A 25,234-nucleotide genomic window follows, 5' to 3' on the forward strand; every position below is an offset into this window, starting at 1 on the left:
GAAAGGTCAGGTGACATGGAAGGAATACAGAGATGTTGCTTGCCACTGTGGGGAGAAAATTTATGTGGCTAAAGCTTGACTGAAGTTGAAGCTGGGCAGAAATGTGGTGGACAATAAAAAGAGCTTTTTATAAATACATCAATAGCAAAGGCCAGTGTAGAAATAACATCGCCCCATTACAGAATGAGGATGGTCACCTCACAAACAGGGAGAGAGACCAAGCAGAGGTGTTCAATGCTTTCTTTGCTTTGGTCTTCAACACTGATGATGGGCTCTGGGGGTCTCAGAGCCTTGAGCTGGAGGACTATGGCTGTGAGAATGATAAAACTCCTAGATGACCCTGAAATTGTGAGGGATCTGCTGCTTCAGCTGTATCCCTATATGTCTATGGGGCCTAATAGGATTCATCCCAGGCTACTCAAAGAGCCGGCTGATGTCATTGTGAGAACTCTCTCAATGATTTTTGAATAGTCTTAGGAATCTGGAGAGGTCCCAGTGGACTGGAAGCTGGCAAACATTGTCCCAATTTTCAAGAAGAGCGAGAAGTCTGACCCTGGAAACTACAGGCCTGTCAGTCTCAATTCTGTGCCTGGTAAAATTATGGAAAATATTATTCTGGGAGTGTCCTAGTGTCGTGGTTTGACATGGAAGTGAATTTTTTCCAGGAAGTTGGGTCAAACCAATCAGTGGTCAGGTTTGGATATTGGCACCTGGAGTGACCACTGAAAGTATGGACACGCCTCTGAGAACACAGGGGGTTAAAAGCAAGAACTCCCAGGGGAACTGTGTCTTTGGTTCCAGTCGTCAGAGAGTGCAGACTCTCCCCTGCCCAGCCTCAGGCTGGGTGGGGGAGGGGAAGCCACGCGGCCTTGTCCAGGTAGGCCGAGGGGCTGAAGGTCTGGAACCAAGCCAGCTCCTGTGGATGGAAGGGTGGAGAGAAGCGGAGATGCCTTTGTTCCCCCCCCCCCCCCCCCAGAGGGAAAGTGACAGAGAGCCTGGCGGCACCTGGAAATTGGCCGGCAGAGGAGAAGGAGAAAGGGGGAGGAAGGGGGGGGGGGGGGATGGTGCCCAGCATGGGAGACGGGATGCTGGACCGAGATATCAGCCGTCCGGGGAGTCTGAACATTTAACCCTTTCCAGGAAATGAGGGCTTTGTAAAATATTACTCCTCTTTGATTTGTAGTGGAAGAGAGACAGTCCGGGACCTGACATGTTATAAGAAGAAATATTTAGGTGGGAGGAGATGATGAAGTAGCTTTTGGCTGTACTTTTCTTGTTAGCCATGGACTGAACCAAAATCTCCTGCAATAGAGACTGCATTTTAGGGGGATGCAGTGGTGACCCAAGGAGACCTGCTTCAGCTTCTAACAGCACAGGAATGGCAAGAACAGAAGAAAGCTGAGGAGGGAATGGTGATGCCCTCTGTCTTCGGGAAAGAAGATGATCTCTGTTCTTGGACCCTTGGCCCCAGGGGAAAATGGGGGGGACGGTAGTCCCAAGATGAGGAGCTGAACTGTTGTATCTTTGGGTCCGTGGCAAAGCATCCTTAAAGGAGCCCTATGAGCAGTCTGTCCATGCACGGTGGTGAGAGCACTGTGACATGGAAAGGAGAGTGTCACACTGGCAGATTTTTTTTCCAGGCGGTTGCCATGTGTGACAGGGAAACACAGGAGGTGGCAACTGTGTTTCCTGGGGGGTCTGTGGTGCAAGAGAGGCTTCTCTCTCTCTTGATAGCTTGAGTATTGATTATCTGAAGGGTGGTAATTTGATCAGGAATCCCAGGTGATGTTTCACGGTGGGTGTTTTAGGAATTGGGAGGAGGAGGGGTGTTTTAAAAGGTCTTCATCCTGGATTTTGTTTATGTGTTTTCTGTAGTAGTAGTAGTTTAATAAAGTTTTTTTTCCCTTTGTTATTAAGTTTGGGCCTGCTCTGCTCTGTTCCTGATAACATCTCACAGCATTTATTTGGGGAAGGTGCATTTTCATGGGGGCGCTGGCATTGCGCCAGTGTCAAACCATGACACCTAGGTACAGAGACAAGGGGGTGAAGTTTTTTGTGCTGTCTATTTGATACCACTCTCATCACCACTGGGGGCTGTGGTTTCTGCAGGGAAAAAGCCGAGGCTGAAAACAAAATTCTTCATTTTTTGCTGGGCTTGCTTCGGAGAGGGTGTGGGACCAGGATTGCTGTCACTGCTGCCACGCTGTCAACACCACCCTGGAGAGACAGCCCCCACATCCACACCGCTGTCACTACCACCTCGGAGAGAGCTCCTGCAGGGAGGCCCAAGCCCTGTGGGGCAGTGCAAAGTCAGCATTTCATCATCACAACTCCTTATTTGGGCAAACTAACTCTCCAGGTTTTGTTTTGTCACTGCTTTCCACTGGTTTTGGGGGCGTGGGCGGAGGGAAGGTAAGCCACAATAGCCTCCCTGATATATTGGTTTTTGTTGTTTCCAAATACCATATAGCCCCAGCCCAGGGCCAGTCACCATTTTGCCGTTATCTAGGAAACTACACTGGACACTGTCTTCAGGAAGCACTTTTGTTTGTTTGGTGGTGAATACACTTTTGTGTGTAAGACTCTTTCTCTTTTGTACACTCTTTTATTAATATTGTTGTGGTTATTGTGATTTTTTCAGTAAACTGTGATTCCAACTTATAGCCTCTCCTAGTGTTCCTCCATTTTCAGAAGGGGCAGGGGGAAAAGGGAGCAGCTTGAGTGGGTTTAATTTTCTAGCTAGGTTTTAAACCAGCACAGGGTGCTACTGACAAACACCTGAGGGACAGTAGTCATTGGTCACAGCCAACACAGCTTCATGAGGGGAAAGTCCTGCTGGTTAAACCTAGTTTCTTTTTATGATAAGGTAGCCCACCTAGTTGATCAAGGAAAGCCAGTTGATGTCATCTTTTGAGATTTCAGTAAAGCTTTCAATACTGTCACTCACAGGATCTGTCTGGACAAAATGTCCAGCATTCAGCTGGATAACCATATCATGCAGTGGGTGAGTAACTGGCTCACAGCTTGAGCACAAAGGATTATACTGATTATTACATCAGGGTGGTGACCTGGGTGGGGTTCCACAGGACTCCATCTTAGGGCTGGTTTTCTTCAACATCTTGATAAATGACTTGGATATAGGACTTGAAAGTATACTGAGATGATACTAAATTGGGAGGAGCTGTTGACTCCCTTGAAGGCAGAGGCATCACAGAAAGACCTAGACAAATTAAGAGGACTGGGCAATAACCAACCATATGAAGTTTAACAAAGTGCCAATGAATCATGATTTTAAAGGGTTAAAATTTTAGCTGAAGGTTAGAACCAATTCATATTGAAGTTAGATATGCCAATGATAGGTTAATGATTATTAGATGTTTAAACTAAAATTAATTGTTATATTATGAGCTTATTTGTAGAAGGAAGTGAAGCAAGTGAACCATTATAAGAACATATTGAAACCAGTAGAACAATGCCCAGCACCTGGACCCTATGTCAATCCATCATGAAGCAGGGAGCCCGAGATCGTGCCAGAGGGTCATAGACACCTAACGAAAACCTTCCTGACTTCATCCCTGGCACCACTGACCCAATTTGAAGCCACTGACCCAATTCAAGAGAAGAATTGTGCACGCATAAAAGACTAATAACCTCATTTTAATACAAAGCGGAGATGAGAGGTACTGGGGTTGTGCATATGTATTATTTTAGGAAATAAATAGAAGGCAAAAATCCTTGTACAGCGCAGTCACATAGCTCAGAGATGACCCCCACGGTGCCACCCGCCAGCATAATAAACATACCACTTTCTAACTTTGACTAGCTAGAAAGTCTTTGTGATTTTCTGTTTTAACGATTCACCAGATTATGCACCTGGGATGGGGTAGTCCTGGTTGTGTGTGTAGACTCGGGGATGAGAGGCTGGAAAGCAGCACTGTGGAAAGGGACCTGGGGGTCCTGGTCAACAGCAAATTGAATATGAGTCAGCAGTGCCCTGGCAGCCAGGAGGGCTAACCATGTCCTGGGGTGCATCTGGCACATCATCACCAGCCACTTGAGGGAGGTGATTGTCCTGCTTTACTCTGCATTGATGCAGCCTCACCTCAAGTACTGTGTGCAGTTTTGGGTGACACAATATAAGAAATATATAAAGCTATTAGAGAGCATCCAAAGGAGGGCCATGAAGATGGTGAAGGGGCTAGAGGGAAAGTGTCCTATGTGACCTAGTGTAGCAGGGCATCTCAATCCCCAAAGAGCTTATCTGTTATCAGGTAAATCAAACAGAACAAACTGTCTTGTAGTGAGTTATTTTGGCACCATGGGGTTAGTATTGGTCTGGCATGTCCAAACTGCCAAAGTGAGATCTGGCAAGATAAGCTGGATTTTTGACTGACTGACATCCATTCTCTTTAAAGCTATAAAAGCAACACCAAACTTTCACAAAGCAGAAATCTTCTACACATTCCCTGGAAATGTGTGGAGTTTCTCCCCTGAGCAGGGATGCCTGCTTTGCGGTTACTCCCCAGGAGGTTAAGTATAAGGGCTCTGTGTACATTATCACCATTTCAGTGTTAAGTTACATTTGACTCCTAATCAATACTATTTCTTTTGCTAGCTTTAATATAGGTACCTATGACGGCACCAGCTGAGAGGAAGAGGGATTTGGCTACAGAGAGCGGATGCCAGGCAGTCCCTGACAAAAAAGTAAGCAGGTAGCTATTGGTCAGTGAGCTGGGTGGTAACCAAATCATAGCCAATCAGGTTCAAATGTAGAGTCTTTTGAATAGCCTATATAAGAGCTGTGCACGCCATTAAAACTCTATCTGCTGTATGAACTCTGATGTCATGTCATCTCTCCATCTCCCCCGACCGTGATATTTGGTGTACCCCGACATGATAACCAAGCCACAAGAAAAGAAAAGAGACAGAGCACCAGAGAGGGACAGCCGAGAGCTGTGAGGAAAATACAGCCAGAGCTGCAAAAGAAAAGCAGCCAGACCCGTGAGAGAAAAACAGCCCAGAGAGCTGTGTGAGGAAGGTAGCTGGAGAGCTGCCGACAGCTGAGGACCTGTGATCATCCAGATGAGGACATAAAAAGGGTAAGCCACTGCTGGGGACATGGGTAGTCAAATTTCAGCAGAGGACAAAGCTATAGTGAATACTTGGACTCTGATCTTAAGTAAAAGAAGGGTTGAGCATGATGAAGAAGCTCTAGAGACTTTACTACAGTTTTGCAGGAGCCAAGGTATACAAATCACCACAGATGTCGCCTTCAGTGTTAAAATCTGGGAACAAGTCGGCCAATTGATTTTTGACTCTGCCTCTAGAGGCGAAAAAATTGCTAGAAGTGTTTTAACTACCTGGAAGATATTGATGGATACGTTAAAATTAATAAAAGCAAAAACGCAAGTGCCACTCCCCCAAGATGGCGGACGTCACGTGGCGCGGGAGCTGCCTGCTCAAGATGGTGGAGCCCACGTGCCATGGGTACAGCCCGCTGAAACATCCTGAGATGGTGGAGAGCGGGGGACAGTCCACAGGGGAAAATATGCCGCACCAGGCACGCTGGAGGAGCAGCTAGAGGGGGAGGTCCCTAGCCCCACAGTGCTAGCGCGCCACACTATCGAGGCCAGAGCCCCCCTCCACCATGGGCACTGAATGCAGCTGCACAGCCCGTGCAGTGACTGCTGAGCCGCTGGCATCAGAGGCACCTGCACAGCGGCCAGGGTCGCCCTGGCTGCACCTGCCAGAATCTGGAAGAGCGCCAGAACCCAGAAGTGCGCCGGAACCCAGAAGCCAAGCAGCTCCCAAACCCAGAAGTGCCAGCAGTGCACAGCTGGAGCCTGCAGCCACATTGCACTGTGCCCCACTGTGCCTGCAACAAGGCTTGAACAGCCTGAAGGACTCATATCACTAATGGATATGTGAGACCCCCACAGAGGCAACCCGAGCTACTACCCTTCTGCTGACCCCCGAGACGAAGCCTCTGCCGCACTGCTGGTACCAGCTCCATCCCCACTTCTATCAGGTACCACCCCTGCACATGATCCAGTTAGCTTCTGGAAGGAGGTAAAATGGATAGTGGTTGCAAGTGGGGATATCGAGGGGGCCGACCAAATTTCTGTGCCCATGCCTTCGCTATCATTGGAGGACTGGCAGCAAGGGGGCAGGACAATTGCAGCATTCCCAGTCCTGTGAGGTAGTAAGACCGCCCCTGATAGACATATCCCTTTTAATTAGCAAGTCCTCTCTGAGCTATGCCAATTGGCTACTAAACATGAACTGGGGTCTCCTGCAGTTGCAAATATGCTTCGTTTTATAACTGCCAGTGAATTAACTCCTTTTGACAGGAAGCAAATTGCTAAATTCCTCTGTACTCCAGTGCAATACATGATGTTTGAATCCACCTGGAGATGTTATGCAGAAGAGCAGGCACTGCAAACCTCAGAGGTTTCACAGCAAGACCCATGCTTTGGGTCAGGGTTTTTTCAACTCATGGGACTGCCCCTCATTGAAAGTCCACAAATGCAAGCACGTTTAAATCCCTCAATATTAGCACAGGCAAGAGACTCAGGAATGTGAGCCCTGATGAAAATTGTAAATATGTCTGTTCCAATGCAAAGGTATTCAAGCATAAAACAAGGCCTCAAGAAATTATATATGCAATTCATAGAACGTTTACAAGATGCTATGGAAAAGCAAATAACAAACAGCGATGCAAGGAATCAATTAATATTGCAACTGGCATGAGATAATGCAAATGAGGACTGCAGAAAAGCTATACATTTATTACCCAAAGAAAATCCATCCTCAGAGGAAATGATTAATGCATGTGCTAAGGTTGGAACTGAATCATACAGCATGGACTTGTTAGCCAATTCTCTTGCAGCTGCTGTAAAAGTGTCACGCCAATCCTATGGAAAGGGGCAACAAAACCACACAAAAGCAAGTTGTCCCTGCAAGTCCAACTCATTTGGGGTCATGCCAAAAACAAGAGACTGGGCCTATAGTAGCAAACTGTCACCGATGTGGAAGACCTAGTCATTTTGCCAAGGACTGTAGATACAAATTCCACATTAATGGGGAATCTCTCAGCAACCAGGGAAACTGGAACCCAAGCACACAAGAGAAGCACACGAAGACACAAACACCTTCCTGTCCCCCAACCCGAGCCTATGTGACCAGCTCACAGGGAGAACAAAAGGCTCAGTTGGAATAGATGTTTCCACAGACAGTACAATAACTATAGCCTCATTAAAAGTGCATAAAGTCCCTCTTGAAGCTCATGGGCCTATAGGGAAAAGACTGAGTGCACTACTGTTAGGAAGATCAAGTGCAACACTACAAAGCATTTTTGTTCATCCAGGTGTTATATATGCTGACTACACAGGACAGATTTGTGCCATGGTGTCAACACCTACCCCTCCTATGAATATCCCAGCTAAAACTCGCATTGCCCAACTCATTCCTTTTAAGTCTTGTGTTCCTAAAACAGATTCAAAGCTGCAAGGAGACGGAGGCTTAAGATCAATGGGAGAGCTGTCGCCTTCTGCTGAGAAGGCAGGCGACCTGGTTTCAAGACACAGCACGGCGACCCGGCCTCTCCCGGGTCACTCGGTCCACTGACATGCACAGACACCAATGTGGTGGATGGTCAAATGGCGTTTATTATCTCATCTCGTGAGGTTAAATAGTCAAGGGGGTCTTACTATGTCAAAGGGGGACGGTGGGTCCGGCTAGGGTTAGTAAGGAGTGGAAAACTACTGGAGTTAGGAGGGGCTGCATGCTTCAGGGGTGATTGATTACCTATAGCAGGATGAGGGGGGAAGGGTCTTGCTTTCCGTCACATCCCGAGATTTTCCATTCGCCTGTCCCTATCTACCGCAGAGAGCCTCAAGTGTACTGGACTCAGGTCATTTCCAATTGGAGACCAAACATGGTTTGTGCACTTACAATGCCTCACGCAACTCCATCCCACATAAAGGTTAGTGGGATGATTGACACCAAAGCAGATGTCACCATCATATCTGCTAACACATGGCCCCAATCCTGGCCTACCACAGCTGTGGGATCTCCTATTACTGGCCTTAGGGGCACCACACAGAGTTACTTAAGCAGTAAACTGGTGTTAGTCAAGAATCCAGAGGGACAGATAGCCACAATCCATACCTATGTCACTGCCGCGCCACTCAACTTGTGGAGAAAGGATGTTTTGTCAGTGTGGGGAGTTCGGGTAGGAACGGATTTTTAACCGGGGCCACTGTGCTAAAGGGCATAAAGCACCCTACATTGGCCTTGAAGTGGCTTACTGACCAACCTGTGTGGCTTCATCAGTGGCCCCTTGAAAATGAATAATTAAATGTCCTTAAATTCCTAGTTCAGGAAAAATTAGATCAAGGACATATCGAGCCATCGGCAAGTCCGTGGAACACTCCTGTATTCATAATTTTTAAAAAATCAGGTAAATGGCAATTACTCCATGACCTAAGGAAAATGAATGCAGTTATGGAAAGTATGGGTGCTTTACAACCTGGAATGCCATCTCCTATCATGATACCCGCTAACTGGGACATTTTAACTGTTGATTTAAAAAACTGGTTTTTTACTATTCCTTTGCACTCTGATGCTATCCCAAAGTTTGCTTTCACAGTGCCTTCCATCAATCGTGCAGCGTCAGTCGAGCAATACCAATGAAAAGTGCTACCAAGAAGTATGAAAAATAGCCCAACGATCTGCCAATAGTATGTTGCACAAGCACTCTCCATACTGAGAGAGCAATTCCCAAAAGCATACTGTTACCATTATATGAATGACATATTGATAGCAACCCCAACCAAAGAAGGCCTTGTGCAGATTCGGCCAAAATTTATGCAAGCACTACATGAGTTTGGGCTGCAAGTCACACCAAAAAAGGTGCAGCAGCAACCCCCATGGAAGCACCTGGGAGTTAAAATATTAGATCAAACAATACAGCCGCAAACAGTTCAATTTTCAACCAAAATTCAAATTTTGAATGATGCACAAAAACTTTTGGGTATCATAAACTGGGTAAGACCCTATTTAGGCTTAACCACTCCACAGTTATCACCCCTGTTCAATATTCTCGAAGGTGACCCTGAGTTAACCTCTCCAAGAGAATTAACTCCAGAGGCAGAAACTGCTCTTGAAACAGTAGAGCAGGCCATAATGGACAGACAAATTTACCAGATATGTCCTGAAGTTTGTATTACAGTGTTAATTGTCATTGTTGATTTACATCCTTGTCCTAGATTGAAAAGCAAGATGTATTCTATTTGCCATCTGTGTGCCAGTTGTCTTAAGTGGGCAGTTTTCCCTTATCTCTTCCACAATCAATCCTCCCTCTGGGGAGACATCTGCTGATAATGGGCTACTGAATGTCACTGCATGACTGATAAGAACTATAACATCCCATTGTGAGATGCTCTGACCAGAGAGAGGAGCCAAGCATTCCTACCTGCATATAGTCTTGAGATTCTGGTGCACCAGCACAGCTTTTTCTGTTCTGGATTTTCCCAGAGGAACAGCTGCCTCTTCCACTGCCTCTTCAGAGGAAGACTACACCCTTTTCTACAGGATCACTACTCCAACAGAACCACACCTGACACTCCAGAAGGACTGCAGCCACAATTCCAATTGGACTGCTATCAACACCCTGTCCAACAGGGTGTCAGGTTGTATTCTGACTCTGTCAGTGTTGTTCTAGCTTACTGCATTGTTTATTTTATCTTTTTATTTTATTCCCTAAAAAATAACTGTTATTCCTGCTTCCATATTTTTGCCAGAGAGCCCCTCTTAATTTCAAATTTATAACGATTCGGAGGGAAGGGGTCTACATTTTTCCATTTCAGGGGAGGCTCCTGCCCTCTTTAGCAGACACCTGTCTTTCCAAACTGAGACAATCCTACAGACAATCCTACAGGAATCAGTGGGCAATGGGACACACAGTGGTCTGACTCACTACACATTTTAGAATAGATCTTTTTGCCCCACTGACCTAAAAAGACAGCACCTACTATTTTTGAACTACTTGCACAGTTAATTATCAAATGCCGTCTAAGGTGTTTTCAGTTAAATGCTAAGACCCCTCAAAAATTGTTATACCAGTACAACAGGAATATTCTGAATGGTGCTTTGCAAATAGAACACCACTACAAAGTACTTTGCAAAACTATACAGGGAAAATTGCCTATCACTTACCCAGCCACAAATTGTTGTGATTAAGCGAGACCACTGTGTTATCCCTGAAACCACTGCACAAGCACACACCCCTGAAAAGTCTCAAAGTTTTCACTGATGGGTCTGGAAAAACAGCAAAAGCCATCATGACCTGGAAAGATGATAACAGCTGGCAGACACTAGGAGGTCACAATAGTAGATCACCTCAGTTACTTAAATTACATACTGTAGCCATGGCTTTTTAACATTTTCCTCATGTTCCTTTAAATATTGTGACCTATTCCACCTATGTTATAGACATCACACAAAGATTAGACCAAGCACTGCTAAAAGAAATTGGTAATGCTGCTTCATTTAAATTGCTAAAAACTTTATGGCACACAATCCAAGCCAGAACATGTCCTTACTACATTTTGCATATTCAGAGTCATACAAACTTGCCAGGCTTTATTGCTGAAGGTAATGCGCAGGCTGATTGGCTATCTAGCCCTGCCTGGACAGTGCCACAGCCAGATATGCTAGCACAAGCAAGAGCATCACATGCCATTTTCCATCAAGGTGTTTGAGCTCTACAATGACAATTCTTGTTAACAAATACAGAGGCACTCAATATTGTTAACACTTGTGCTGATTGTCAAGGCCACACTGCACCACTGCAGATGGGGGTTAACCCCCATGGTCTACGAGCCTTACAAGTTTAACAAACAGATGTCACACACATTTCAGAATTTAGTCACTTAAAATATGTTCACGTTTCAATAGACACTTTTTCATCTGCCATATGGCCCTCAGTTCACACTGGAAAAAGAAGTCATGGTGCCATCGCACATTGGTGACTAGCCTTTGCTGCCCTAGGCATCCCTCACACTATAAAAACTGATAATCATCCTGCATGCATATCACAGAACACTCGACAGTTTTTACAACTCTAGGGTGTATCACACCACACAGGTATTCCTCATTGCCCTACAGGACAAACAATTGTTAAACGTGCACATGGAACTGTAAAGCATGTCCTTGAAAAACAGAAAAGGGGGATGTGTGGTGAGATTCCACAGAGTAGGGTGGCCAAAGCCCTGTACACTTTAAACCATCTAACAATATTGCAAAACTCCCAAAACCCTGTCATCTTAAATAATTTCTTATCATTACAGTCCTCTAGTAACGTCCAGTTACCTAAACCTAAGGTATTGGTACGAGACCTCATTACTAACAAATGGGAAGGCCCTTGGGATCTTGTCACTTGGGGGCGCAGGTATGCATATATTTCCACAGATGCCAGTATTTGATGGGTACCTGCTCAGTGTGTGCGACCTGCTCTACGCTCTGCTCTGGACTGCAACCAACAACGCCTCCCTGATGGCCCCTCAGCAGATGCCATAGAGCAGTGACCAAAACAACCCTCTGCACCAGCTGGATGGAAATCTGAGACCTTTGGGATGACAACTCACCTGTGACTTCACCTGGACCTCAAGAGTAGGACACTTTAAGGACATTACTAGCAAAAAGAAATGCTACCTCTGATAGTTTTAAATGTTAACTCTGATTGTTTTTTGTCAGAACCCAAAGTGTCCCTCAGACACTCTTGGATGTTCCGGGCCCAGGTTAGAAGCATTTGAGACCCTGGCATGCAGCCGGAAACCCTGTGGCTTTGAATCTGATCCATGGAACAATTTACCAACCTTGCAGGAAGAACAAGAAATCACAAAAGTTTAGATATTATAGTAGAAGTAGTCACAAAGTGAAAGGAAGAATCTTTGAGTGCTGTACAGGGGGGTTTTAGGACTTGTACAGAGGGGTCTGAGTTTTGTACATGAGGGTCAGAAGTTCTAAGATGGAGGGATTTGGGCGTGCCCTGTCTTCTTTCTTTCTCCTTCCTAACCTCCATGTTCATGGTGATGTTGGCACTCACAGATTGGTTTAAAGTAGAAAGTCACCATTCAATATAGGTAATAGGCATTGGGGAAAAACTATAAACATTTAACACGTAATGTATGATATAAAAGATGGCACCAGCCCTTTGGGCAGTCAGATGGTGTCAGAGACAGCATCAGTGTGTGTGTGCGTGCCTTTGTCTGACCTGCTGAATGGACCGCAGCAGTTCAGGAAGAAAATCTTTTAGATAACATACAATAAACTACCTTGAGACCGGACGACTGAAGACTACTGAGTCTTTCTTTGAAGGCACAGGTTGGAAGAGAGACTTTTCCACCTCTCGGGGTCACCACAATCTGGGGGTGAGCCCTGGCAGTTTTTGAGTTAGTTTATGTATAACATTCAAGTTTTAAGTTTTAAGTAATTAAGCTGTGGTGTGCCACCCAGTAGAATTGTGCCTTTGGTAGCTCTTGGACATGATCATAAAAATTTTGATGAAACACACCAATAACTAGAAAGATTAAGCTTGAAGAGTTTAGTGAAAAATTTCATTCTCCTTTTACCGTGTTTGTTGTCCTTTCTGCAAGAAGCCCTGCAGAGAGATGATGAACACGGCTTTTATTTTTTGAAAACAGAAAGGGGGAACTATGACGGCAGCAGATGGACTGTGGGCTGTACTGAGAGAAGGAGGGATTTAGCTACAGAGTGGATGCCAGCCAATCCCTGACAAAAAAGTAAGCAGGTAGCTACTGGCCAGTGAACTAGGTGGTAAGGAAATCATAGCCAATCAGGTTTGAACGTGGCATCTTTTGAATAGCCTATAAAAGAGCTGTGAACGTCCTTAAAACTCTCTGTGCTGTATGAATTCTGATGTCGTGTTGTCTCTTCATCTCCCCGACTATGACAGGTACCTTGATACAGTGCACTGCTTTATGTTATGCTATAATCGACTAGTAGTTTTTAGTTTTATACTGTATAGTAATTCTGATTAAGATCTTTCATCTGTTACCGCTTGTCTGTTTAATAAATAATTCATTTCCATAAATAGATCTGTTTTGCCATGATTAGTACTTGCGGACAAGAGTGATTCCTTAAATTTAAATTGTTGCCGAAATCTGAGGCTAAGGCAGGGCTTGTCTGAAGCTTCCGCTCTTCCCGTGACACCTAGGTGACACAAACATGTGTACTCCATATTTTCTGCGAAACATCTGTAGGAAATGATACCAAGTATAACACTTTTAATATTACTTTAGTCAGGGGTGTTTTTCACCTTTGCCCCAGGGAAAAGAATTTAAAGTTTCTTTTCAAAGGACTGTTTGATCACTCAAGGCGTGATGACATTAAACATCTCAACAAACTGGGAGTAGCACAGAAGATACACAAAAAATAATGACCATTAACGATCATAAACAAACATCAACTCCAAACATAATCCCTGGCATAGTTCGAGACACCTGGCCTGAAAAAAAGAGAGATAAGAGAAAAAAGAATGAGAACCTAATTAACATCGAAGGCTAAGGGATCAATAACCAATAGGAAACCAAATACTAAGAACTGTGTTATTGGGGACAAATGAACATTGAACTAATGAATTTCTCTGGGTTTTGACTGCACAAATATGTGAAAAATCTGGTAAAAAGGATGTGTGATAGAAGGATTTTCTTTGCACAACCCAGGCAATGTGTGGATGAAATTATTTCTCTTGCACATCCTGGCCAGAACAACATCCTGGCCAGAATAAAGTAATGCCTTGATTCTTTAATACAAAAAATGTTGCTGGGCAGTTTTTGTTTTTCTTGCAGTTTTGGTGACACATCTACAGTCTGTTTTACTGTCTCTTTGAGACCCGGGGACCAGAAGCAGAACTGGAGTGCTTTACCCCAGTTCATGGAAAGGAGGAGGTCCTGAGTCACTTTAAAAAGAGGAAACGCACACACAGAGAGTTGTCTTTTGTTCTCTTCGGGGTTGCCTTGGGCACGTCTTTGTGATAAACACATATCATAGTTTTGGCTTTCCCAAATATTAAAGTGAATGCTATATGTTGTGCATTATAATATAATGCTAACTTTTGCAGAAGTAGCTATAGTTGTGAAATAATGACTAATGCTTTTATTTTTGTAGCTAACTGGCAATAATTAAAATAACTCAGACATCTGTGAAGTACCTGATATTGATTTACAGTACTTGTAGTTAACTTGCAAAAACTAAAATAGCTAAACCGTCTGCGTGGTCAGATAACATTTGAGGAACAGATGTGATGGGGACACCTGCTACTGCTACTTCAACTATCAATAACTGTCACCTGCTGAAACCATGGAACAGGGGGCCATTGTGCGGAGGTGACACATGACCCTCAAAACCACATGTCTTGGTTCGAAAAGACGTGTCTGCTAAGGAAGGTGGGAGCCTCTCTTAAAATGGAAAATGTAAACCCCCTCTGTTCGGATTACTATAATTTTAAAATTAAGGGGCTCTCAGGCAAAGATATGGAAGTAGGAATAACAGATCTTTATTAGGAAAAATAAAAATAAAAATGCAGTAATAAAAACCAACACTGACAGAGTCAGAATACGACCTGACACCCTGTTGGTCAGGGTGTTGGTAGCAGTTCTATTAAATGGTGGCTGCAGTCCTCATGGAGTGGCAAATGTGGTTCTGTTGAAGCAGTGATCCTGTAGAAGGGTGTAATTTTTCTCTGTAGGTCCAGTGGTGGTGTAGATGGGCCTGGTATTCCTCTGGGAATCCAGTGGAAAAGAAAGCTGCTCCTCTGCGAATCCAGTGGGAAAAGGCTGCCTGTGGTGTTCCAAATCTCTGATTATATCCAGGTAGGAACGCTTGGTTCCTCCCCCTGGGCAGAGCATCTCACAATGGGATGATGAAATTTTATCAGTCATGCAGTGAAACTCAGTGGCCCATTAACAGAAGATATCTCCCCGGAGGCAGGATGGGTCATGGAAGAGATAAAGAAAACTGCTCCACCTGGTTTTAACAGGTGGCCCAATTAACAGAAGATAACTCCCCCACCTGGTTCTAACAGATGGCAATAGAATACACACCCCCAACCACATCTTGCATTTTCAACCTAAGAAACCACAACCAAGATTACTGCACATGCTCTAAAAATGCGGATCAGAGAAGGGGCCATGCTAAAAAGTTCCTGCAATATGCAAACTAGCTTGAAGAAATGTTTCAATATGTATAATTGTTTATGAATATGTATTTGACTGATGCAATAGAAAGGGTATATAAGAAGGTTTGCTATGGTTAGCCAGTGTGCCTCTGGCTACGGCTACACACCCAGTGCTGTTGCTTTTGCTTTATTGATTTGGTTCTTTATTATCCTTTATTCAATTTTTTAAAATTCAGCTGAGGAGTGGGCTTCATTTCTCACATCTTCGAGTTGCAACCCGTGAGGTTGCATTTCACAAACCAAAACTGGTTTTTGGCGAATTTCACAGTACGTTTTAGTCCCACTGCCTGCGGTTTCACCAAGGAGGGTTTGGACCTGGCGTTTGCCCAGGAGGAGTTGGACCCAGTGTCCACGAGTTCCAGCCACTCCCACAGCTGCCATGCCACTCCAGGAAGTCCGACCCACTCCACAAGGTTTTCCAGCCACCTGCCACTTACTGAGGAGGGGACGGGGGCTTGTCTGACACTGCTGGTTTGGGTTTTTTTGACCCTTTTGCTGCCGCTGCTTGGGACCATCCCACAATGTGGCAGCGACATGGAACTGGATTCAGTCAGGTCAAAAAGGAGCAGGGAGGCTGACACTGCAGGGCTGGAGCTAACTTAAAGAAAACTAGCACCCCCCATCTGCAACCAGTGTCCTTTATCTTCTCCATGACTCTGCCCTGATAACACCCTCCGGGGAAACAGCTGGGACCCTGAGGTGGCCATCTCTGCTAATGGGCCATCAAGGTATCTCAGCATGACTCATAGTATTATATTATCCCATTGTGAAGTGCCTCACCCGGGGGGAGGAACCAGACATTCTGACCTGTATATAATCTGAGGCTTGGAACACTATGGGGGCACTACCCACTGGATTTCCAGAGGACAAGAGCTTGATAACTACCACTGGGCCTCCAGAGAAAGACCAGACCTTTCTACAAGATCACCACTTCAACAAAACCACATCCATCATCCCAATTGGACTGTAGCCACCATCTAATCGGACTGCTACCACCACCTGACCAATAGGGCGACAGGTTGTATTCTGACTCTGTCAGTTTAAGCCAGTGTTTCTGTATTATTGCCTTTATTGTAATTTTCCTATTAAATTGTACTTCTGACTTGGAATCTCCTGCTGGTTTGCTTTCAGACTAGTACAGACCCCCCTTCCCTGTTCCCCTGTGGGGAGGAGGTAGAAAAAATTATGAGTGAAGTTGAGCCTGGAAAGAAGGGAGGGGTGAGGGGAAGGTGTTTTACAATTTGGTTTATCCTCATTATCCTACACTGATTAGATTGGTAATAAAGTCAATTAATTTCTCCAAGTCAAGTTTGTTTTGACTGTTACGGCAATTGGTGAGTGATTCTCCCTGTCCTTATCTCAACTCATGAACCTTTTGTTATATTTTCTCTCCCCAGTCTAGCTGAGGAGGGGAGTGTAAGGGCAGCTTTGGTGGGCACCTGGCATCCAACCAGGGTCAACTTGTCATGGTGGGATATCAATCATGAGTTAGAGTGATGGTCTTTCAGAAATCAATGTGCACATGATTTACTGAAAAAAACTGCAAAGTTTCTTCTGTCTTTCTATGCAGAACACAAAAGTTTTTCTAAAAAATAAATAATGCTTCAATTCTGCAAACACAGACATACAGTATTTTTTCCACATACAGAGCTAGTATTTATAGAGAAGTACACATAAAAATCGTATTATCTACAATGTTGAAATGTCAAACAAGGGATAACTACTTACCTCTGCAGAGGACAGAATGAACACGAGTAGGTTTCCTTAAGATCCTTAGTTAGAAAAATGTTAAATAGATGCAATGTTTTAATATTCATGGCGCTCCTCTAAACTTCTGTTATAAAGCCATTTTTTTGTTACACATCAGCTAGTTTTCATATATGACAAGGTTTCAACCTGGAAATATACTTACATGGACTCAGTGTCTTTTTCTTTTTTCATAATCCCTGATAAACCAAATGGCTTCCTCTTTCGTGGTTTTATCCCTGTGAAGCAAACACTTTTAATCTAAAGATCAAATAAATGAGTATATATGTCAATGTCAGACACTGGTGCATACCAGTGCCAAGACCTTTTAAATGCTGCAATGACAAGTGATACAAAAATCTAACAGTGGAGGTAGGTATGGAGCTAAACTAAGTGAACAAAAGAATAAGAGAAAATTATTCCATTATGTTGTTCAGTAGCATAATGTGCCAGTTTGGGCTGGAAGAGAGTTAATTTAATTCACAGTGGCTGGTATGGGGCTGTGTTTTGTATTTGTCCTCGAAACAGTGATGATAACACAGGGATGTTTTCATTACTGCTGCACAGGGCTTACACAGAGCCAAGGCCTTTTCTGCTTCTCATTCCACCCGACCAGTGGTTAGGCTGGGGGTACACAAGAAGTTGGGAGAGAACACAGCTCGGACAGCTGACTGCAACTGACCACAAGGATATTCCAGACCCTATAGTATCATGTTCAGTAATAACGCTAGGGGAAGGAGGAGAAAAAGGGGATGTTCAGAGTGATGGCATTTGTCTTCTCATTGCTATGCATGATGAAGCCCTGCTCCCACAGAGGTGGCTGAACACCTGTCTGCACATGGGAAGTGAGTGAATTAATTCCTTGGTTTGCTTTTTTTACACACACAGCTTTTGTTTTCCTACTAAACTGTCTTGTCTCAACCCACTAGGTTTCTCACTTTTACCCTTCTGATTCTATTCCTCATCCCACCGGAGGAGAGTAAGTGGCTCTGTGGGGCTGAGTTGCCTACTGAGGTTAAAACACATCAGCTTCATAAAAAAATGTAAAATATGGTTCAAGCAACACATTAATAACATAAGCCTTTATAAAACTCATCTTTATTTTACATCCAATTATCCAAGCTGGGTATGCTAGACTGCCACTTATTTTATGGAAGATGGATGCACTGCCAGATTTGAGGAAAGGGTCTCTGTTCACAGAAGCTCAACAGGAGCTATTGATCCAGCCAATCCTGAATAGCTAATGGACTTGGGTCAGAAACTGAATCCTGTCTCTCTCAGCTACTGCAGTTCTACCCTGTTCTTATTTCCCTGCATTTTCTTGATACCTGCAAGCCCCTGTCTCTCCTAAAAAGTAGGATCTTGGTCCTGTAAAACCTAACATCTCTTGGCTTCCCAGCTGATGCTGAGTTCATTATTTCCCAGTGCTGTAGCCAGCTCTAATGCTGGCTTCCACTGAGTCTGGAAATGTGCCTTCTCTCTATCTTTTCTTCCTTATTTTTAGTACGGGATATGTGTAGCTTTAGTAAAGAAAAAAGTTTGCTTTCATATCCATTTCATATACTAAAAATAAATTTAAATATTCCATCAGACTTACTGCCATGTTTGCTTCTGTCCCCATTTTTTGCTGAATCAAAGTAGACTGCCAAACTTGAAACAAAATGACCAAGTGCAAGCATCCAATCCAACTAGTCTTCAGTTTTATTTTGATGTAAGATACTACCTACTTCAAGCCTTTAAGCAAAATGGTGGAAATAATTTGTTTTCTATAATTTAACAATGGACAATTTGAGCACGTCATTAAAAAACCCTCAGTATTCCCATTTACAGAAATGCATTACACAGCACATAGGGAATCTCTTTTAGAAATTTTCAGGGTGAAATAACTCAAAATTTCACACAAATCAGGTAGCTATAAATTCAGCCATATCTTATAGTTTAATAGAGAAAAAATTGCTTCAAAATTATTTTTAAATGCTAGTCTGGGATTTAGATCCTTTCTGTGTTATATCCTGCTCAAAACAATGACAAATGGAATGTGAGAGTAGTTTCTGAACATGCATCTCCTTTGCTTCAGTCAAAAGGCTTATCATGGAAACCCAGAATGGTTTGGATTGGAAAGGACCTTAAAGATCATCTAGTTCCAACCCTATGCCATGGGCAAGGACACCTTCTGCTAGACCAGGTTGCTCCAAGCCCCATCTAACCTGGCCTTGAACACTTCCAGGGATGGGGCAGCCACAGCTTTCCTGGGCAACCTGTGCCAGCACCTCACCATCCTCACAGCAAATAATTTCTTCCTCATAGCTAATCTAAACTTACCCTCATAAAGTATTGTAGGTTTCATTTCCATGTAATTTTGTTTCTTAAAAAAAACCCAGCTTTTTGGTCTATTGGAATATAGAAATTAACATGTGACTATCCTTCTCTCCTCACCCTCATGTCCTATCTACAGGATTCTTAGGTAAATAACTATGCTACAACAACTCACCTTCAACTGCACTGGATGTGTTACATTCCTGAAATTCAATAGGGCCTTAAAGAAATAAAAACAAAGATAAACATTAGGTTAAATTTAATCTCAAATGAAGGTCAAACCCTAAGATATTTTAACAAATATTAATATTTCCTGAAACTACTAAACAGTATAAATAAAAATATAGGTGCCAACTGAAAACCACAATTTCTCTGCCAATGGTCAAAAATCATACATGTACAGTGAATCATTAAATATTTTCCTTCTCTCATACTGAAAAAACTAAAATACTACTGTACACTGTCTAAATACAATTTAATTTTCAATATTATTACAACCACATGAAAAATTTCTTATTTCTTTTCTGATTCAAAATTTCATCTATAATATATGTGAGAGACTGGAAAGATTGATGTCTCGAGACATTTTGGAGTGCATGTGTGGGGGGGAGGGGGCAGGTCGGGCCTTGCCCAGGCGAGATAGTAAACTTCCCCCCCCCACCCCGCACTAGAGACAGTATCCCAGCCCTGTGGTGGTGCCAGTCATGGGCATAGTGGAGGCAGTGCTCCACACCCATCCCTGGAGGCCCTAACCTGTAGCAGCCACAGGCCCTGCAAGGCTTCCCTGGCGGTCACTGGCCTAAGATAAGAAATGCCTAGTCATGATGACTGGACCAAAGTAGCCCTTCTTCCACCTGCAGACCCTTGTTATCTCTCTGTAAGACCATAGGTCATATTTGCCTTGACCCTTACTATTGGACCAATTCCTAAAACCCCTGTACCCTTTATAAACCCCCATTTCTGCCCAGTTCGGCAGAAGAGCTGTCACTGAAACCCTTCACAGGAGCTGCCAATAAAGACACCGCTGTGGAACCTCAAACAGCCTTCTCCTCTCTCTCCCCCTGCGTCTGCCTGGGGCACCTTAGCAAGCAAAGAACTGAAATCACTGAAGAGCTGAATTCACCAAAGACCTGATCTCACTTAAGAGCTGAGCTGCTTGCTAAGATTGCCTGCAGCTGGGAGCTAGCCTGAGGGACCTGGACAGGTTGTGCTTAGCTGGACATCACTATCCGGGACACATATGGCAACCGGGGTCGGATGGACCCCGGGAACCCCAGGCCACAATATGTGGTGACCGAACTGGAGTATTGGTGTCCTGCACCCCAGGGAGCAGAATTCTTGAATTGCCACTGCCTTGGCTTGCTACAACCTCCTGAAGATAAGTTCTCTGTTATAGAAGAAGTTATCAGAAGAGGTGTCTGACGAACCTGCATATTGCCATCTGGGATGAGATCCTCAGGAGTTGGACACGGCAGACCACCCACCCAGCAGTCCTTGACCCACATTCGGCTGAAGAAGTGTAAGTTTTAAAACAGCCTTTTTGGTGCTCTTTTACCTTGGGTCCTTTTTTGAGTTTTTTTTTTTTTTTTTTTTCTTCTTTCCTACTGCTGGGGGGGGGGTAAGGGAACTATACTGGAATGGGATCAAAACCTAGTAAATTAAAACGATCCCAGAACGAGAGAGACTTTTATTTACAAATCCTAGAAATCCTGTTAACAGCTTCTCTTTCTCTAAAAGCAGTCTTTCAAAAGCTAACTTGAAAAAAATTATAAAATGGATTATTTCCCAGTTTCCAGACACTAACACACACACTATTGGTTTAGATTCTTTTTGGGACACAGTAGGGACAAGAATATACACTCTCCAAACTAATGAAGACTTTTCTGTAACTCGGTTTCTACCTCTCTTTCACACTATTACTAAAGCGGTTGAAAAGACAAATATAAAGAGCTCAATTTCTCTGCAGACTTCCCCTGCTCAGGGCATTCCATCCTTATCTCCCTCACCAGACACTGTCTCTTCAAATGCTAATTTGCCAGATAACATTCCTCTCTCCATCTCTGAATCCTATCCTCTGCTTTCTCCTTGTCCTAACGCCTGTCCTGGGACCGCCTTACCCTCAGCCACACTTCCTGGCAAGGGGAACACGGAAATCGCGCTGCACCCACCCACCCTCTCCGCGCCCACGGAGAGCACGGAGCCCACCCACCCCTCGGCTGCCCCCCCAGACGCGGCAAGTGCGTATTCCGCTCTCCCAGTTGCGCAATACACGGCATGCTGCTTGCACCGTCCCCCTGCTCAATGTTTGGGTGTAACTGCGTCGGTTTCTATCGGGTCTGTCCCGTCTCACTCCAACACCTCTGTGCAGCCCACCGCGACTCCCCCCACCCCCACAGCCGTGCCTCTCTTCTCGGCACATCTTTTGATACCTCACCATGTTAAAAACATTGCTCACTGACTTCTTTCCCCAGCAGAATATATGCTATGGGAAAGGCATTGGAAAAGACAATTAAAAACATTATCAAACACTAGAACAAAAGAACAAAAGCAACATGCACGCGCGCAAACAATAAAACTTCATTCTTTTCTTGAGCTGTTCCTGGCAGATCACTTTCTCCTGATGATTCTGCGCAGCTCAGGTCTGGGTGCTTGCTTCTCGGCTTGTACTTGTGGAAGTACTGGCTGATGTGAGGGTGTCAGCGGGCTTCACGTTCTTTGCTGGGACCTTAGATGCAAGGCAGTTAGGATTTCAGTAAGTTTTTGGTCTCATGCTTCTGCTTGTGCCGCCTGTGCTTTTGCTTGTGCTACCTGTGCTGTAAGAACCCTTTCAGTTTTCTCTCCTAGAGTTTCTCCAAGTTCATTTACTCGAACTGTTGCTACATGCTGTGGGCTCCCAATTTTGTTGCAGGCATCAATCATTTCAGGCACTGTAGGTCTTTCTTTTCCCAGGGCTTTGATGACTCTCTTGCATTCCGCGTTTGCATTATTTTCAATGATGTCCCGTATCACTATTGGACGGGCTATATCATCGCCACATTGTCTCTCTGCTGCTTGGATCACCCGGTCCACAAATGAGGTGAATGGTTCAGATGACTCTTGACTAATTAGATTGTAGGCTTTTTCAAAAGTTCCTGCAGGCTGAACTTGCAAAAAAGCTTTGCGAGCCATCTTTTTGATGTCATCTAACACCATTCTGGGTAAATTCACTTGATTTCATTCTGGTCATCAGGTGGGTCACCTCTTAGCTTAGACAGGGTGAGGGCACGGAGGTCTGCATCAGTACATTGTCTATAAGTGTTTAGTACCCCTGTAAGCAGTCTCTTCCATTTAAGTTCCCATAGTATATACTGTGAGTCTGTAAGAATTATACCAGCAAGATTTTTACAGTCATTTGGTGTGAGTGTATGTCCTTCCAGGGTACTTTTCAGCAGTTGTCTAAAATATGGAGAGGAGATACCATTGTCCTTTATTGCTTTTCGCAATTCTTTCACCTCATGAGATGGGATAGCTGTCCAAGTTCTGGGCCCACCGGCTTGCTGGCTGAATATCACAGGCAGTGCTATAGGGTTTAGGCTTTCCTCTTTGCAAATGTCACGTGTGATTTCATGCCAGTCTGTCAGTTGAAGATTATCAAAACTTTTCTGGGGATTTTCTGAATTTGCGATTGATGCTGGTGACTTTTCAGCATTAAGAGGGTTGGCATTTGGAAATGCAACACAGTTCTCTATGTGTCCTGTATTTGTCCAAGTGGCTGTAACATTCGACCCTCCCCCTTCTCGTTGCATGGTTTGTGTGCTTGGTTGTAGTCCAGTCCTGCTTGGGTCAGGTGCAGGATGCGGTGGCAGCGGCAGGGACACGGGGGGAGGAGGCACGGTACTCAGTGGCGATGGAGGCAGGTGAAGGGTGGCTGGAGGCTGCAGCTGCGCAGGAACTGCTGGTGGCTGTAGCGTTGGGGTTTCCAGAGGCTGTGCGAGGCGCGTTGCAGTGGGGGCTCATTGTGATGAGGCAGTAACAGAATCTGGCTGGGCTGGTGGTGTGGGCGGAGACACTTGTAGATGCGGTGAACCCGGAAGTTGTGGCGGCGCGGGCTGGTGTCCTGAGGCTGGAATTGGGAGCGGCGGTGCTGGCGTGGGAGAGCACAGTGATGTCGGCTGGGGGTAGACTGCAGCATGGAGCGTGTGGGAACTGGGAGGCTGGATCAAAGGCGTGGCGGAGGCGGCGTGGGGGGGCAGTGGTGTCGTGGTGTGAGGCAGGTCTTCCGAGGGTCGCAGGGACTGCGCATGCGGGGGGCGTGTCATGGGATCCGCATGGTGAGGCATCATGGCGGCCGCCTCAGGGAGCGCAGCAGGGACCACGTCTGTGGCCACAGAAGGGAACGCCAGGGCGTTGCCGCCCGTAGGGGATGGCAGCGCTGCGGCGTGAAGCCCCGGAGCGCCACTACGCGATGGGGACAGGTCAGGCCACGGCGGTGCCGCGGCACTCCGAGCCGGCAGTGGCGCCGCAGGCAGGGGTGCACTGGGGGGTGCAGGGGCAGAGGGCTGGGCTGCTGTCGCGATCCCGGTGGTGGCCGTGTGTCGTGGTTTGACATGGAAGTGAATTTTTCCCAGGAAGTCGGGTCAAACCAATCAGTGGTCAGGTTTGGATATTGGCACCTGGAGTGACCACTGAAAGTATGGACACGCCTCTGAGAACACAGGGGGTTAAAAGCAAGAACTCCCAGGAGAACTCTCTCTTTTGGTTCCAGTCGTCAGAGAGTGCAGACTCTCCCCTGCCCAGCCTCAGGCTGGGTGGGGGAGGGGAAGCCACGCGGCCTTGTCCAGGTAGGCCGAGGGGCTGAGGGTCTGGAACCGAGCCAGCTCCTGTGGATGGAAGGGTGGAGAGAAGTGGAGATGCCTTTGTTCCCCGCCCGCCCCCCCCAAGAGCAAAAGAGACAGAGAGCCTGGCGGCACCTGGAAATTTGCCAGCAGAGGAGAAGGGGGGGGAATGTCCAGCGTGGGAGATGGAACACCGGACCGAGATATCAGCCGTCCAGGGAGTCTGAACGTTTAACCCTTTCCAGGAAATGAGGGTTTTTTAAAAGTATTACTCCTCCTTGATTTGTAGTAGAAGAGAGATAGTCCGGGACCTGACATGTTAGAAGAAGAAATATTTAGGTGGGAGGAGATGATGGAGTAGCTTTTGGCTGAACTTTTCTTATTAGCCATGGACTGAACCAAAATCTCCTGCAATACAGACTGCATTTTAGGGGGATGCAGTGGTGACCCAGGGAGACCTGTTTCAGCTTCGAACAGCACAAGAATGGCGAGAAACGAAGAAAGCTGAAGAGGGAATGGTGATACCCTCTGTCTTCGGGAAGAAGATGAGTCCTGTTTTTGGACCCCTCGGCCCCAGGGGAAAATGGGGGGGACTGTAGTCCCAGGATGAGAAACTGAACTGTTGTATCTTTGGGTCCGTGGCAAAGCATCCTTAAAGGAGCCCTATGAGCAGTCTGTCCATGCACGGTGGTGAGAGCACTGTGACATGGAATGGAAAGTGTCACACTGGCCGATTTTTTTTTCCCGGGCGGTTGCCATGTGTGGCAGGGAAACACAGGGTAGCAGCTGTGTTTCCTGGGGGGTCTGTGGTGCAAGAGAGACTTCTCTCTCCCTTGATAGTTTGAGTATGGATTACCTGAAGGGTGGTAATTTGATCAGGAATCCCGGGTGATGTTTCATGGCTGGGTGTTTTTGGAAATTGGGAGGAGGAGGGGTGTTTTAAAAAGTCTTCATCCTAAATTTAGTTTATGTGTTTTTTGTATTAGTAGTAGTTTAATAAAGTTTTTTTTCCCTTTGTTATTAAGCTTGGGCCTGCTCTGCTCTGTTCCTGATAACATCTCACAGCATTTATTTAGGGAAAGTGCATTTTCATGGA

At 45.2% G+C, this 25,234-nt stretch overlaps 1 protein-coding gene across 1 annotated transcript in view; it reads right to left on the reverse strand.

The window, feature by feature from the left end:
* LOC128782877 (F-BAR domain only protein 2-like) overlaps nucleotides 1-25,234 on the reverse strand; it is a 200,419-nt gene that overhangs the window by 28,204 nt on the left and 146,981 nt on the right. Inside the window, 2 exon segments of the mRNA XM_053933381.1 lie at nucleotides 17,175-17,247; nucleotides 19,500-19,544. Of these exon segments, the coding sequence (XP_053789356.1) occupies nucleotides 17,175-17,247; nucleotides 19,500-19,544 (118 nt within the window).

This window comes from Vidua chalybeata, assembly GCF_026979565.1.
Source record: "Vidua chalybeata isolate OUT-0048 chromosome W unlocalized genomic scaffold, bVidCha1 merged haplotype SUPER_W_unloc_2, whole genome shotgun sequence".
NCBI classification, from domain to species: domain Eukaryota; kingdom Metazoa; phylum Chordata; class Aves; order Passeriformes; family Viduidae; genus Vidua; species Vidua chalybeata.